The sequence below is a fragment of the Bubalus kerabau genome, chromosome 7 (assembly GCF_029407905.1).
Source record: "Bubalus kerabau isolate K-KA32 ecotype Philippines breed swamp buffalo chromosome 7, PCC_UOA_SB_1v2, whole genome shotgun sequence".
In the NCBI taxonomy this organism is placed as follows: domain Eukaryota; kingdom Metazoa; phylum Chordata; class Mammalia; order Artiodactyla; family Bovidae; genus Bubalus; species Bubalus kerabau.
This window is the reverse complement of record NC_073630.1, coordinates 20,212,660-20,228,993: the sequence shown is the minus strand read 5'-3', so window position 1 is coordinate 20,228,993 and position 16,334 is coordinate 20,212,660. Positions and strand designations below refer to the sequence as shown.

Here is a 16,334-nt window from a genome sequence, read left to right as displayed (position 1 = left end):
CTGGTTCCAAATAGGAAAAGGAGTACGTCAAGGCTGTATGTTGTCACCCTGCTTGCTTCTATGCAGAGTTCATCATGAGAAACGCTGGGCTGGAGGAAGCACAAGCTGGAATCAAGATTGCCGGGAGAAATATCAGTAACCTCAGATATGCAGATGACACCACCCTTATGGCAGAAAGTGAAGAGGAACTAAAAAGCCTCTTGATGAAAGTGAAAGAGGAGAGTGAAAAAGTTGGCTTAAAGCTCAACATTTAAAAAACTAAGATCATGGCATCTGGTCCCATCACTTCATGGCAAGTAGATGGGGAAACAGTGGAAACAGTGTCAGACTTTATTTTTGGGGGCTCCAAAATCACTGCAGATGGTGAGTGCAGCCATGAAATTATAAGACGCTTACTCCTTGGAAGAAAAGTTATGACCAACCTAGATAGCATATTCAAAAGCAGAGACAGTACTTTGCCAACAAAGGTCTGTTTAGTCAAGACTATGGTTTTTCCAGTGGTCATGTATGGATGTGAGAGTTCGACTGTGAAGAAAGCTGAGCACCAAAGAATTGATGCTTTTGAACTGTGGTGTTGAAGAAGACTCTTGAGAGTCCCTTGGACTGCAAGGAGATCCAACCAGTCCATCCTAAAGGAGATCAGTCCTGGGTGTTCTTTGGAAGGACTGATGCTGAAGCTGAAACTGCAGTACTTTGGCCACCTCATGCAAAGAGTTGACTCATTGGAAAAGACTGATGCTGGGAGGGATTGGGGGCAGGAGGAAAAGGGGACGGCAGAGGATGAGATGGCTGGATGGCATCACCGACCAATGGATGTGAGTTTGAGTGAACTCCGGGAGTTGGTGATGGACAGGGAGGCCTGGCGTGCTGCGATTCATGGGGTCACAAAGAGTCGGACACGACTGAGCGACTGAACTGAACTGATATGATATGGTATTCCTATATTTTAGAAGATCTGTGGTTGGATTTAAAATTTATATACTGGAAATCTGGCTTAAAGCTTTAAAATGTTTTATCTCAAGATAACAGAAATCTAAAAAATATCTTTTTGAATTATTTAAGAAAAAATCCCAAACTTGACACTAAGCAGCTTCAAAGTATGACAGGATTAAGTTTTCAACTTCCTTGATGAAGATTAAAAATTCCAACCAATTTTCTTAAAACTGAATCCTCAAACAGAAAATTCTCTATATATGTGACCAAAACCAACTGAACACTATAAAATTTCACACACCACTGAATGTGGTTTTACCTTTATAGTGTTAAGCAGATTAGTATAAGATTGCACACATGCCTACCAGCAAAACCACAGATCTCTGAGGCATGGATAAATTCCAAGAATGTGCTCTGAAGTTGGGGGTGAAGGATAAAGCCAGGTTTGATTTTTAGGTTGTATATGGTGTTTGAATTAAATCACTTCTCCCTTGAACCCGTTTCCATGATTCAGCCATCCAACTTGCTCCATTTTTACTCCCTGAAAGCTGCATTAATAATTATGGGATGAGAGAATCCATTTCATTTAAGTCACTTGGAAAAAGAGGTCATGGCTCACGACAACACCCTGATCCTCCAGTTTGCTTAGAAAGTGGGAGGCTCTCCATCTCTCTGTGGACAAATGTGACATTAGGCCGTAGAAAAGCCAGGGACTTGGGAAACAAATGGCAGGAGAACCCAGCCATTGGCTCCTCCCTGGCTTAAGTTGGTCCAATTATAATTGGTTCCAGTATATAAGTGAGTTGTTGCCATATTAAGTGTCTCTCTAGTGTTAAAAATAGCAGACAGATGCATATTGCCCATTTTTTTGAAATGTTGTTAGACTATAACCTCTATGGCCACGGCTGAAAAGCTCAATTTGGTAAAAGGGTTTGTTTGTTTTTCTGGGAACAAACAGAGTAAGGATAAAGAAATAATGAACTTTAAAAAGTCAACTGAGAAAGAATAAATAAATTGAATGATTGAACTTTGGAGCATAAATTCCATGCAAAGCTCACTTTTTCTTTCAAATACTGTGGCTGACCATTTACAGTAAATAAGAAACTAGTAATACCTTACCCCTGAAACAGGAACTCTGTCTAGTCAAGAAGCATAATGGTAAATGGGTGGATTCTACCAGAGGATTCGGGGTACAGCTAACATAAACCGTTATGCAAAGCACACAGCAATTATATATAAGAAAAACATGAAGTATGTATATTAAAAAGGTATATTGTATATAAAAACAATTGGCAGCACTGAAAATGGGAAAGGGGCATTGTTTTGTTTCTATATTGAGAAAAAACTCATAGTACTACAGCTTTATTTATATTGATTTAGTAATTCTGCTAATAGAAGTAATATCACTGAGCTAGTACTGTGATTCCCACTTCACAGATGAAGAAGTCTGAGACAGAGGAAATACTACAGTGGAGAGCTATGCTCAAGGCCTGCTCTGCCCACCGGGCCATCTTTGTTTCAGGAAGGAGGTAAGGGGTTATGCATTCCACATTGAGGATAACTGGGTGCTCCTGAAACTATGAATTTTTTTAGTTGCTAAGTCGTATTTCTTATGTGACCCCAGGGACAGTAGCCCGCCAGGCTCCTCTGTCCATGGGATTTCCCGGGCAAGAATACAGGAGTGGGTTGCCATCTCCTTCTCCAGAAACTGATAAGAGACACAATTAATGAGACAGAACCTGATATCAACAGAAATTCTCTCAAGTCAGACAAATATTGAAATCTCAGTTTCTCTATCCAGAACTAGTTCTCCTGTTTGGCTCTTGTTCTTTGAATTCCCGTAGCCAGGAATCCTGCCGGGGCAAGGTGTGGAGTATAGATTAGGCCATGATATGTTACAGTTCCCTCCAGCCTCAATGTCAACCTCTTTAAACATTTCAGTCATCAAAAAAATTCTAGAAAGTAGAGATTATTAAACACAGTAAGAAAACAGGCCCAGAGAGTTTAAGTAATGTGATGGTCACACAGCCAGTACGTAACAGAACCAGGATGTCACTACAGGAGAGAGAGCATTCAGAGACCTTACTCCTTCCACTTACCACACTTTTAAAATAGGTTTTAAAGCTGTGTCTGAAATGTTGAAATAGCTATCTATGAAGCCATATGGCATATAAATACATAAACTAATAGACCATATCTGTGGGGAAAACCCTCAATTTTCCTGGTTATAGCCATGAAGATTCACCCCAAATTATCACTAAGTGTGTTTTTTTAACAGACACTTGTATAATTCAAATGTACAGCTTCCTCACATTAAGCAGTGTCTTTTAAGCATACTGATTCTAGTAACAGTTGGATACGAAGGATAATGCTCACCTAAGTAATAGACAGCTTCACCCTTTATGTTCAGCAGAGTTAGATAATAAGCCCTCTGATGATACCAAAGAGTATTTCTTTTTGAAATGTTCACATGCAGGGTTTTTCAGAACAATTCACACTAATCCTTATATCCTGTTGCACCCAAGAGGAAATTGTTTTAGAACTGAAAAACTTTGTTCCACATCTCCACTGCTATCAGAGAGTTATGCTCAAAGCATGCTTCATCAAGGAAAACACGGGGGTGTGGGCCAGTATTTAATCAATTTTGCGTTGAGCACAGTATGGGTTCGCTCTGGGTGGGGTGGTTAGCAAGATTCCAAGAAGCTAACAGGACCGGGAGGGAGGAAGGGAGGACATTCCAGTGCATTTCACTCAGACATCTCCCCTCTAATGTTTGGCCTGTTTGCTTTTCATCTGTGCTCTAGTCCTGGCACAAACTGGTAACAAAAGCTTTGTTGTGTAGCGCCGCCCATCTTTTCGTCAGAATGCACTCTTACGAGTAGCAAACTAATGTAAAGGTGGTCTCTAAAACTAAGTAGTGGGAGAGGGATGGTATGGTCTGTGGGCTCCCGCCCACCGCACAGCAGCACATCCGGAGTTCAGTGGAGCCCTGTCATCCTAAGCGTGCAGCTTCTGGTCTCTGTAGAACAACTGGTGATTTGAACTGCATTTCATTTTGCCAAAGATGAGAGTTCCTAGCATATCAGCAACTTGATTGCTGGCAGCTGGCCCATTTAGTGTCTTTTCTCAAATCCATGATTTTTGGATGCTTTTGTTCTGAGGTTTTCTGTATAATGCTTTTCAGTAGAGACATCCTACTATCAAAAAAGAAAAACAAATTCCTTGAAGTCAGACAGATACCTACATCTCACTTTCTCTATATATCTAGAAATAGTTCAGGCACTTTGGAAGTTTCATGGCAGTAGGGAGTCACTCAGTGAATACCTACTGAGCACCAGAGATCAGCAGGTGCTAGTCTAGGAGCTGGAAACAGAAGTACAATACACAAATAAACCAAATGATGCCATTACAGTTTGATATACTATTTATTTAGTTATTAATATGGACAACCTATTATGCAACATTATAGGTATCTTTCAAAACCTAAAATACAGTCCACTGTCCAGCCCAGGAGGAGACAATGAACAAGACCATTCTTAGAGTAAATGTAGCATAAGCACTCACAATAATCGTCCTTTTCTTGGACATCAAAGGGAACAGTCAGTGAAAAGGTTCTTTCACCTCCACTGGGGTTTTAACGTTCTTGAATGACAGCTATTTCAGAGTCAGAAGTCCACCTTCGAGCACCCCCCAGAGGTGTGCAGCATCAATGTTGGAGAGCAAGGAGCCCACCTTACCTTTCAGCCAGTATTCGTCAAACTTGAGCATACGGAGAAGGCAGGTATGTCACTGGGGTGTTCTGATTGATTTACAAAGATTGAGTTTCAAAGCTCTAAAAACCCGTGTGGTGGCGGTGGTAGTGGCAGTGAAGAGTGTACCACATTTTGCCAAGGGGGTCTTCTCATCTCTTGAGTCTTGGCACTGCCACTTTTCCGTTAGGCTTTAAGATCTACTGAAGCTCTCTGTGAAAAGCAGAGGTGGGAAATGCTAACACCTACTAGAATGAGGCCATCTGCAGACTGAACTGGACTGGCTGCTATGGCTTTTATAACCTGCTTCCTTTCTTTAGACAATCATTTCTGAAACTTTTCCTGTATGTCCTGCATGTCTTATATAAAATTTAAAAGGGCTAAGACTGAGGAAACTTCTGGCTCTCAAGCTGGATGATAAAAAACAAAATCCATTCTCCAATGAGCTCTACTCAAATTTCTCAGTTGAAAACAAATGCCAAGTGATTTTTAAAGACATGTGCTGGACAATATTAACTGATGGAAGAAATTATGAGGTGAAACTGTACATATACCAAAATCTAAAATACAGGCAAAAAACAAGATGTATTAGTGTAATATTTTTCAACCCCTTAGTTTTATGTTGAAAACTACAAATGTTTTCAGCATCAGGCTACTGATGATGGCCAATATGAAATAAAAAAACCTCAGGAAGTCTTGCCAAGTTTGTGGCAGTTTCAACAGACTACAAAGGAAGAAGAAGAAACCATAGGGTAAAGAGTGAGAGTGTTGGACTTTATTTAACTCTAGGTACCATGGATTTGACATTAGTAGGTAAGACTAACGAATAAGCAGCCATACAGGTTTTTGGTCACTGTGCTTTCCAAGCACCAATAAATGGAGCTATTTTTATTATTCAATCCCATCTTTCATGAGCTAATCAGATCCTGCTGCGTTCTTGCTTGTTTCTAATTTACCAGTACATTAGTATGTGGTTTAGCAAGGGTGAGGAGCAAGTCACTGTGTAGTACCGAGTTTACGTCATCACAGGACTACAACATGCACATTCTACTTAATGTAGCTCAAGCAACAGGAATACAAGAAAACAGTGATGGGTGGAGACTTATTCTTGACAAATTCATGTTCACACTAACTATGGGTTTAGAAATCTTATTGGGCAGGTACCTACAGCAGTTCTTCAGTTGGCATTGGAACGTTACACGCATGCACAAGTGGTGTGGAGGAGGATGGAGCAGAAGAGGCAGCTGGATGGAGGACAAAGGGGAAAGGAGAGGCGTGTCGGGGAGGGGCAGTTCTCAGCTTTCCACAGCCAGTCTCTGCTCTGTGAGAGAGGCCTGCTGAGCAACGCTTTTGTTCTCATGACTGCGAAGTTTAGACACAACGTCTAGAAAGGCCAAATCCTGTACTTCCTTGTGCAGAGATTCTGGAAGACAAAAACAGGACAACAGGTATGCGTCTGTTAGATGCTCTAATCTTGCTGCACACACTACCCAAAGCATATACCCAGAATGCTTGGGGAAATGATGCTGAGTTTAAAAAGGTTTTACCTCTCCAGAGGGAGGGGAAACATGCATACTTACAAGTGATTCATGTTGCTGCACAGCAGAAACCCACACAACACTATAAAGCAGTTATCCTCCAATTTAAAAAATTATACCTCACCTCCTTTCAACAAATTTCTGTGACAGTAGACTCCTTTTCAGATTTCCTATCTTCTTCTTTCTCTTACTCTATTTTCTTCTTTCTCTTACTCTATTTAACTTCAATTACAGTAAAATACAGGATATTCCTCTCAAGGCCAATAAGTTTTATGTAATTAGCATTCCTCAAACTGGTGTGTTTACTTTGATAAAACCGAGGTATAACACCAGCTGGAGTAGCACTACTCAGAATAGATCTTAAAATAATTGATATTTGTAGAGCATTCCATCCAAAAGCAGCAGATAACACTTCCAAGTGCACATGGACCATGCTCCAGGACTGACCACACGTTGGGCCACACAGTGAGCCGTGGAAAATTCAAGAATCGTGAAATCACATCAAGTATCCTTTCTGATACAATGCAATGAGATCGGAAATTAACTATAAGAAAGACTGTAAAACATACATACACACGTGGAAGCTAAATAATATGCTATTAAACAAGCAAAGAGGAAATTAAAAAAGAAATACCTAGAGACGAAAACAAAAGCACAATAATCCAAAACCTATGGGACACAGCAAAATCATTCTAAGACGGAAGTTGACTGCAATACAATCTTACCTCAGGAAACAAGAACAATCTCAATCTATTCGCAACTAGAGAAAGAAGAACTAACAAAAACCCAAAGTTAGTGGAAAGAAAGAAAGAAAGACTTATCAGAGCAGAAATAAATGTGACAGAGATGAAGAAAACAAAGGATCAATGAAGCTGGTTCTTTGAAAAGATAAAAATTGATAAACCTTTAGCCAGACTTGTCAAGAAAAATGGAGAAGGCTCAAATCAATAAAATTTAAAAAGAGGTTATAATAGACACCACAGAAATACAAAGGATCATGAGACGACTACAAGAAACTGTATACCAATAAAATGGAAAACCTAGAAGAAATGGACAAATTCTTAGAAAGGTACAGTCTCCCAAGACTGGTCTGTTTATATTTTTCCATTTCTTCCTGCTATAGTCACAAGTAATGAAATGGAAAATGTGATTAAAAACCTCCCAACAAAAGTCCAGGACCAGATGGCTTCACAGGTGAATTCTATCAAGTATTTAGAGAAAAGTTAACACCTATTTTTCTTAAACTAGTCCGAAAAAATCAGAAGAAGGAACACTCTCAAACATTCTATGAAGCCATCATGCCTGATACCAAAACCAAAGATATCACAGACACACACATCCTCAACAAAATATTAGCAAACCAAATCCAACAATAGAGTAAAAGGTTCACCTGAAACTGTCACAACACTGTTAATCATTATTATACTCCAATATAAAAAAAAAAATTTTTTTTCAAGTCAGGGGTATGTAATGTACACCATATTTAGTCAATGATATTGCATTAATTTTGTATGGTGACAGGTGGTTTATTAGACTTATGAAAAGTGAGGTCATTCAGTCGTGTCCAACTCTTTGTGACCCCATGGACTGTAGCTTACCAGGCTCCTCCATCCATGGAATTTTCCAGGCAAGTGTACTGGAGTGGGTTGCCATTTCCTTCTCCAGGGGATCTTCCTGACCCAGGGATCGAACCCAGGTCTCCTGCATTGCAGGCAGATGCTTTATCATCTGAGCCACCAGGGAAGCCCAATTTCCTGATCACCACTATAAGTCAAGCCCAATTAGACTTATAGTGGTGATCAATTCATAACATATATAAATGTTGAATTGCTATGTTGTATACCTGAAGCTAATATTGTATGTCAACTATATTTTAATAAAAATTAAAGAACAAACAAAAACTCAATACATTAAAAAGATCATACATCATGATCAAGTGGGATTTATCCCAGGGATGCAACACAACAAATTAAAGGATAAAAACCATATGATCATCTCACTAGATGAAGAAGCTTTTGACAAAATTCAAGACCTATTTATGATAAAAACTCTCCAGAAAGTGGGCATAGAGGGAACAGACTTCAACATAATAAGGGCCATATAAAACAAACCTATCTTACATCACAATACAAAAATTAAGTCATAATAGATCAAAGACCTGAACATAAGAGCTAAAACTCTAAGAAACTTAAAACTAAAAAACTTAAACACCTAGGCAACAAAAGGAAAAAGAGAAACTGGACTTCATCAAAATCAAAAACTTCTGGGTGTCAAAGGACACAAGAGTGAAAAGGCAACTCTTGAAATAGGTGAAAATATGTGTGAATCATAAGGATTTAATATACACAACATATAAAGAACTTCAACAACCAACAAGAAACAAGCCAAATAAAAAATAGGCAAAGGATTTGAATAAACATTTCACCAAGAAGATAAGGTATACAAATGGCCAACGAACAACTAAAGATCCCCAACATCACTAATCATTAGGGAAAAGCAAATCAAAATCACAGTAAGTTCCTACCTGACACCCATTAGGATGGCTTTCATCAAGACAAAAGAGCATATTAGTGAGGATGTATAAACTGGGACCTATGTGCACTTCTGGTGGGAATGCAAAAATGGTGCAGCCACTGTGGGAAAGAGGACAGTGTTTCCTCAAAAAATTAAACACAGAATTGCTGTATGACCTAGAAATTCCCCTTCTGTATATATATATGCAAACTAACTGAAAGGAGGAGCTCATATTTGTGCACCTATGTTCAGAGTGGCATTACAACAGCCAAAAGGTGAAAATAATCCAAATGTCCACTGACTGGGTGAATGGATAAACAAAGTGTGATATATGCAAACAATGGAACGTTCTTCGGCCTTAAAGAATGGAGTTCTGACACGCTACACAAAGATGAGCCGTGAAAATATCATGCTAAGGGAAAATAAGCCAGACACAAAAGAAAAAGTATTGTATGGTTCCACTTACACAGGGTACAAAGAGTAGTCAAATTCATAAAGACAGAAAATAAAACTGTGGTTGCCAAAAGCTGGGGAGAGGGGTGACTAGGGAGTTATTGTTTAAAGTGTATGGAGTTTCAGTTTGGAAAGAAGAAAAAGGCCTGGAGAAGAACGATAGGGATGACTGCACAGAGATGTGAATGAACTTAATCCACTGGACTCTACACTTAAAATGGTTCAAATGCCAAATTACATGTATATTTTACATTAAAAAATGAACAATCATGAACATGCTTGAAACAAATGATATCAGCTAGGAAACAGAAGATATAAAGAACAGAAATTTTTGGAACTCAGAACTATATACATGTAATGTCTATGTATATTGCATATATATACAGAAGTAGAATTGCTGCTACTGCTAAGTCACTTAAGTGGTGTCCGACTCTGTGCGACCCCATAGATGGCAGCCCACCAGGCTCCCCCATCCCAGGGATTCTCTAGGCAAGAATACTGGAGTGGGTTGCCATTTCCTTCTCCAGTAGAATTGCTAGGTCATATAATAATTCTGTTTAATTTTTTTGAAGAGACACTGTACTCTTTTCCACAGTGGCTGCAATAAAAAGCTTGATAGGCTCAAGAACAGAATGGAAAAGACAGAAAAAATAATCAGTGAACTTTAAGACAAAGCAATACAAATTACCCAATCTGAACAAAAGAGAGGTGATAAGCTGGAAAAAAATGAACAAAACTTCAGAGCCTTGAGGGATATAACTAAACAGCTCACATTTGTGTCATGAGAGGCCTTGAAGGACAAGAGGAACAGGGTGGGACTTAAAAAGTACCTGAAGAAATATAATTAAGAACTTTGCAAATTTAGCAAAAGACAAAAAGCCTATAGATTCAAGAAGCTGAACAAACCTTACATAGGATAATCCCAAAGAAATTCATGCCAAGGAAAAGTATAGTCACACTTCTGAAAACTATTAACAAAAGAAACTCTTAGGTCAGAAATGACACCTTACCTACAAGAGAAAAACAAATCCGGAGATGGTGGATTTCTCATAAGAAACCACGGAGGCCAGAAGAAAGTGGCACAACATTTTCAAGTTTTGAAAGAAAACAACTGTCAACCTAGAATTCTATACAGAGAAAATATTTTTTAGAAATGAAGAGGAAATCAAGATACTCTCAAAGAAAATGAATAAGTGAGGAATAATAAAGGAAATGAGAATTTGTTACAAGCAGACCTAACCTAAAATAATGGCTAAAGGAAATTCTTTAAACAAGAAGAGAATGTTTTTTAAAAAAAGCAACCTTGGAACATCAGAAAGAACAGATAGAGCAAAGACACAGATAAATACAATAGCTTTCCTTTCCTCAAGCTTTTTCTGGGTTATGTTTGATGCTTGAAAACAAAAATTGTAACAACTTAGAACAATGTCCCATGGATGGAGGAGCCTGGAAGGCTTCCGTCCATGGGGTCGCTGAGGGTCGGACATGACTGACCGATTTCACTTTTCACTTTCATGCGTTGGAGAAGGAAATGGCAACCCACTCCAGTGTTCTTGCCTGGAGAATCCCAGGGACAGGGGAGCCTGGTGGGCTGCCATCTATGGGGTCGCAAAGAGTCGGACACGACTGAAGTGACTCAGCAGCAGCATGCACAGGCACCTCCGTGCTTACTGCAGTGTTATTTACAAAAACCAAGATACGGCAGCAATGTGTGTGTCCAAGGATACATGAACGAGTAAAGAAATGATGGTGTGTTTGTACAATGGAATACTATTCAGCCACGAAAAAGAATAAAATCTGGCCATTTATGACAATACGGCTGGACCTTGAGGGACTATTCTAAGTGAAAGAAAGATAAAGAAAAGATAAATACCACATGATCTCTCTTATATGTGGAATCTAAATACCAAGTTCATTAGATACGGAGAACAGATTGGTGGTTACAAGGGGCAGGGATTGGGGGTCGGAGAAATGAGCGAATTTTTTGATTTGTTGTTTAAATATTAAAAACTACAGTAATAAAAAAAAATCCAAAGAAACAGTAAATGATTTTTGCTTACTGATTAAGCAACACATGCTTTTTCCCCTCACTGTTCTCCAATTTGGATTTCATATTACAAAAAAAACACAAACTTACCAATAGAGCAAATAGTATTTCTATTTTTGTCTAGCAGAATAAAAATAGAAAATTCAGAAAATACCCAAAGACAATACTCCCTAACTAACTAAAGGCTTAACACAAGAGCATCTTGACCATTTATTTACTGGTCAAATTGCGAATGGATGCACTCTTTTTAAGGAAAATTTTAACATCTGAGGGGTTGCCCAAGCAGAATTTGTGGAAAATATCTGCAATTATCTCAGGGCAGCGGAATACTGGGGTGTTATATAGCCGGAGAAAGCAATGGCACCCCACTCCAGTACTCTTGCCTGGAAAATCCCATGGATGGAGGAGCCTGGTGGGCTGCCGTCTATGGGGTCGCACAGTCGGACACGACTGAAATGACTTAGCAGCAATCAGTATAGCAGAACACAACAGAAAACACTACCACGGGCAATGTAGACAGAGCCATGGCAGCAACATCCAAAGAGATGGAGCCTCAAGCCAAGGGAGTCCATGATCCCAGTTCCTTTAGCATAGCTGACACAGCTGCAGAGAAAGCCACCTTGACCTGATGCCATTACACAGTCCCCTCATTTAACTCTCCTTGTTCTGATCAAAGGTCATTAAGCAACCCTTGATGTCTGTCTGCCCTGAAGGAGTCAATGCACCAGACGTGCATTTGTGCTGTTCTGAGATCAGTGGCAGTCATATTTCTCATTATAAAGGGGTAAACCACCATTCTGGATTTGTACCGGGATGAGGTGAGCCTATCCCAAGAGACAGATCCACCCTTGGTGTATGCACAAAAAAGTCTATCTAGAAACCTAAACCTGCCTGTCAAGGCTCAATTCCAGAAAGGCTTTCCTGATACTCACCCCTGTCTACTGCCCACCATCTTGGCTGTTACCATCACCTTGAAAGTTGCTAACCAGACAGGACTATTTATATTCACTACTCCTCACCCAGTACCACTGCAATGTGGTGCTTCCTTCCTTCACAGACTTGGCTTCCTTGTCTAATAAATGGTAGTGATGATACTGACAACCAACTCTGGATGAAATTATGTAATCCTTAAGCATTTAAAAAAAAAAAAAGGGCAGCGGATGACAGAGTGGATTAAAACACATGACCTAACAACACGCTGCCTACACTTCAAATACAAGATACAGCAGACTGAATCTAAAAGGGTAGAAAAGAACCAAGTGGATGCTATTCAAAAGAAAGTAGGAGTAGCTATATTAATATCACACAGACTTCAGAGCAAAGACTACTACCAGACAGGGAGAAATGTTACATATTGATGAAAAGGTAAATTCTCTAGGAAGGCACAGTGATCCTAAAGGTGTATGCACCTACTAAGAGAGCTGCAAAATATATGAAGCAAAACCTGATAGAACTGAAGGGAGATGAAGACAGATCAACATTTACAGTTGGAAACTTCAACATCTCTCAATAATTGACAGAAGTAGTAGAAAATCAGCAAGAGTCTATCTAGAAACACCACTGCCAAGCAAAAGGATCTTACTGACATTTATAACACTCACCACTCAATACCAGCAGGATGCACGCTCTTCTCCAGTGTCCATGAAATATATACCAAGATATGCCAATTTCTTGAACAAATTCCTTAGCTAATATCATGGTACACAAAATCAGAACTTGTTCTTTATATAAAATAATATCTTTTGAAAGTATTTGCAATTTGCAATGTAAAAGTAACCCTATATCTTCCATAAATTTTTAATGCTTTTAAAACCCAAAGGCACCATTTACTTTTATTTTATATTTAATGTCAACCACATGTTGATGAATATCAAATAACAGAGGAAACACATACCAGATCCCATGAGAGCACAGATCAGGACCATGGAATTGTATTTGATTTCAGGAGCACTTCTCTCATCTGCTAGCAGCCTGTGCAAGATCTGTACAAGTTGAGCACTTTCTAGGTCTTTCTCAGCAGTACCTGGAACATGAAATAATTAAAGGATCAGTTATATTCATTGGGTATAAACCTGGTACAGTCTGGCTAAAAACTGCTTCACCTTTTAGAAAATGAACATGTTAAACCTTCTGAAAGGAACTGATAAGCAGAAAAGATGGTATGATACACTATGTACTGTCACCATCTTCAAAAATTATCATGACCAAATAGGCACATGAAAAGATATTCAACATCGCTAGCTATTAGAGAAATGGGAATCAAAACTACAGTGAGATATCACCTCACACCTGTCAGAATGGCTGCCATCAAAAAATCCACAAACAACAAATGCTGGAGAGGGTAGGGAGAGAAGGGAACCCTCCTGGACTGTTGGTGGGAATGTAAATCGGTAGAGCCACTATGGAGAACAGTATGGAGATTCCTTAAAAAACTAAAAATAAAACTACCCTATGACCCTGCAATCCCACTCCTGGGCATATATCCAGAGAAAAGCATGGCCCAAAAAGACACATGCCCCTCAACGTTCTTTGCAGCACTGTTTACAATAGCCAAGACATGGAAACAACCTAAATGTCCATCAACAGAGGAATGGATAAAGAAGATGTGGTGTGTATATATACACACACACAACAGAGTATTACCCTGCCATTAAAAGGAATGAAATAAGGCCATTTGTAGCAAGATGGATGGACCTAGAGAGTGCCATACTGAGTGAAGTAAGTCAGACAGAGAAGGAGAAATATCGTATGACATCCCTTTATGTGGAACCTAAAACGAAATGATACAAATGAATTTACTTACAAAACAGAAAGAGACTCACAGACTTAGAAAACAAACTCATGGTTGCCAGGGGGAAGGGATAGTTAAGAACTTTGCGAAGGTCATGTACACACTGCGATATTTAAAGTGGATAACCAACAAGGACCTATTCTATAGCATACGGAACTCTGCTCAATGTTATGTGCCAGCCTGGATATGAGGGGGATTTGGGGGACAATGGATACATGTATATGTATGGCTGAGTCCCCTCCCTGTTCACCTGAGACTATCACAACTTTGTTAATCAGTTATACCCCAATACAAAATGTTTTTGGTGTTAAAAAAAAAAAAAAAATTATCACGGCCAATTGTGTATCCTCTATCTCTCTTCTTATCCACCTATTCTCACCTACCCCAAGGTATTTTGGAGCAAATCCTATAGTCACATAATTTCCTCTGTATGTAGTCTAGAATGTATCTTTAAGAGAACAGTACCCTACAATTCCTATCAAAATCCCAATAGGATTTTCTAGAGAAAACAGGTAAGCTTATACTAAAATCTGTGTGGGAAACCACAGGTCCTAAAAGAGGTAAACAATCTTGATAAAGAATAAAATGGGAGGAATTCTATACTTGATATGAAGATCACTACAGAGGTACAGTTATCAAGACAGTGTGGTGTTGGTGGAGAGACAGACACACAGGACAAAGGAACTGAAAGAAGACCCTGGAAGCAGACCCACAGGAGTATGCTCAACTGATTTCTGACAAAATCAATTCAGAGGAGGAAAGACAGCCTTTTCAACAAAAGGTGCTGGGGCAAGCAGATCCATAAGCAAGGAAAAAAAAAAAAGTAAACCCTGACCCACATTTTATATAGATATTAACTAAAAAAGGATCACAGACTTAAATGTAAAACTACAGGACTTTCAGGACACAAATAATCCTTAAAAGTTTAAAATCCTCAATAGTTTAAAAAAAGATTAGAAAATAAGCAAAAGACACAGGCATTTCACCAAGGAATACATACGATGGAAAAGAAGTACATAAAGATGTTCAACATCTGTAGTCTTTAGAAAAGTGGAAATTAAAACTACATGAGATATCACTACATATTGCTCAGATTGACTAAAATTTTAAAAATTAGGGGTAATATTAAATATTGGTGAGGGTAAAGAGAAAACTAGGTCAGTTATACAGTGCTGGCAGGAATGTAATGTTTTCCAGAGCCACTCTGGAAAACAGTTTGTTGTTTCTTTAAAAATCAAACATGCAGTTACCATACAACCTAGCAGTTATAACTCCTAGGCATTTATCCAGAAAAATCAAAATTGGTGTTTACATAAAATCCTATACATGAATGTTCTTTGCAGCATTATTTTTAAAAGTCCCAAAGTAGAATCAGCCCAGATGTTCTTCAATAGGTGAATGGTTAAACAAGTCGTGGTACATACAAATCATAAAATACTATTCAGTAATGAGAAGGAATAGACTTTAGACACACAAATCAATGACTCTTTAGGTAATCACGCTGACAAAAAAAAAAGCCAATTTCAAAAGGTCATATACTTATGATTCCATTCATACATTTCTGAAATGAAAAAAAAAATTTAGAAATGAAGGGTCGGTTAGTGGTTTCCAGGAATTAGGAGGGTAGGAGGCAGGTGAGTGTCATTATGAATGGAGGATCCTTGTGGAGTTAGAACTGTTCAGATACACCTACACAGGTGATCAAACTGAATTTAACATAAACAGAAATTGAGTACAAGTAAAACTGGGGAAGTCTGAACTAGAGGTAAATGTTATCAGGGGTTGGGATGTTATACTAGGTTTGCAAAATGTTACCACTGGGCAAAACTGGGCAAACTGTAAAGGCATCTGTATTATTTCTTTTAACTGCATGTGAATTTACAATTACCAAAAACAAACAAAAAAAAGGACTCTTTAAAATGTTGCTAGAATACTATTATCATACAAAAATTTTATAATTCCTTAATAGTATCTAAAAACCTGAAAGGATACAGGTTTGGAAAAATATGGTTTTCAAAGTGTGTTGTATATTAAAAAGGTAGTATGGCCTTATTTTTAAATCTGAGGCTCAAGGAGCCTAGGAAACACTAGGTGATAATGATAACAAATGTGATTATGTATTATTTTATATAGCTCTATGGTAAGGTAACCTGACTCAGGCAAATGCTCAGTTATTGAGAAGAAGGCAAAATTAAAGCCTAGTTAGAAGATACTAGTTATAAAGGGCACAAGACCAGATTCACCCCAGGTTGGTAGGTCAAGGATCTTCTAAAATAGCTTCATCACTGTAAGCCATTTTACAAAATCAA

General features: G+C 38.6%; 1 protein-coding gene across 9 annotated transcripts in view; it reads right to left on the bottom strand.

Annotated features, from left to right (window-relative positions):
* Positions 1-4,339: 4,339 nt before the first annotated feature.
* The window catches only part of RAP1GDS1 (Rap1 GTPase-GDP dissociation stimulator 1), a 151,028-nt gene continuing 139,033 nt past the window's right edge, over positions 4,340-16,334 (bottom strand). For 8 of the 9 annotated variants that reach the window (XM_055587757.1, XM_055587758.1, XM_055587756.1 and 5 more), the window contains 2 exons: positions 13,129-13,257; positions 5,436-6,105 (listed from right to left, as the gene is read on the bottom strand). In XM_055587757.1, coding sequence (XP_055443732.1) covers positions 5,978-6,105; positions 13,129-13,257 — 257 coding nt within the window. In that variant the 3' untranslated portion in view covers positions 5,436-5,977. Of the gene's footprint in view, positions 4,896-5,435; positions 6,106-13,128; positions 13,258-16,334 lie in introns of those variants that run through there. The other variant, XR_008716777.1, reaches the window with a different exon arrangement.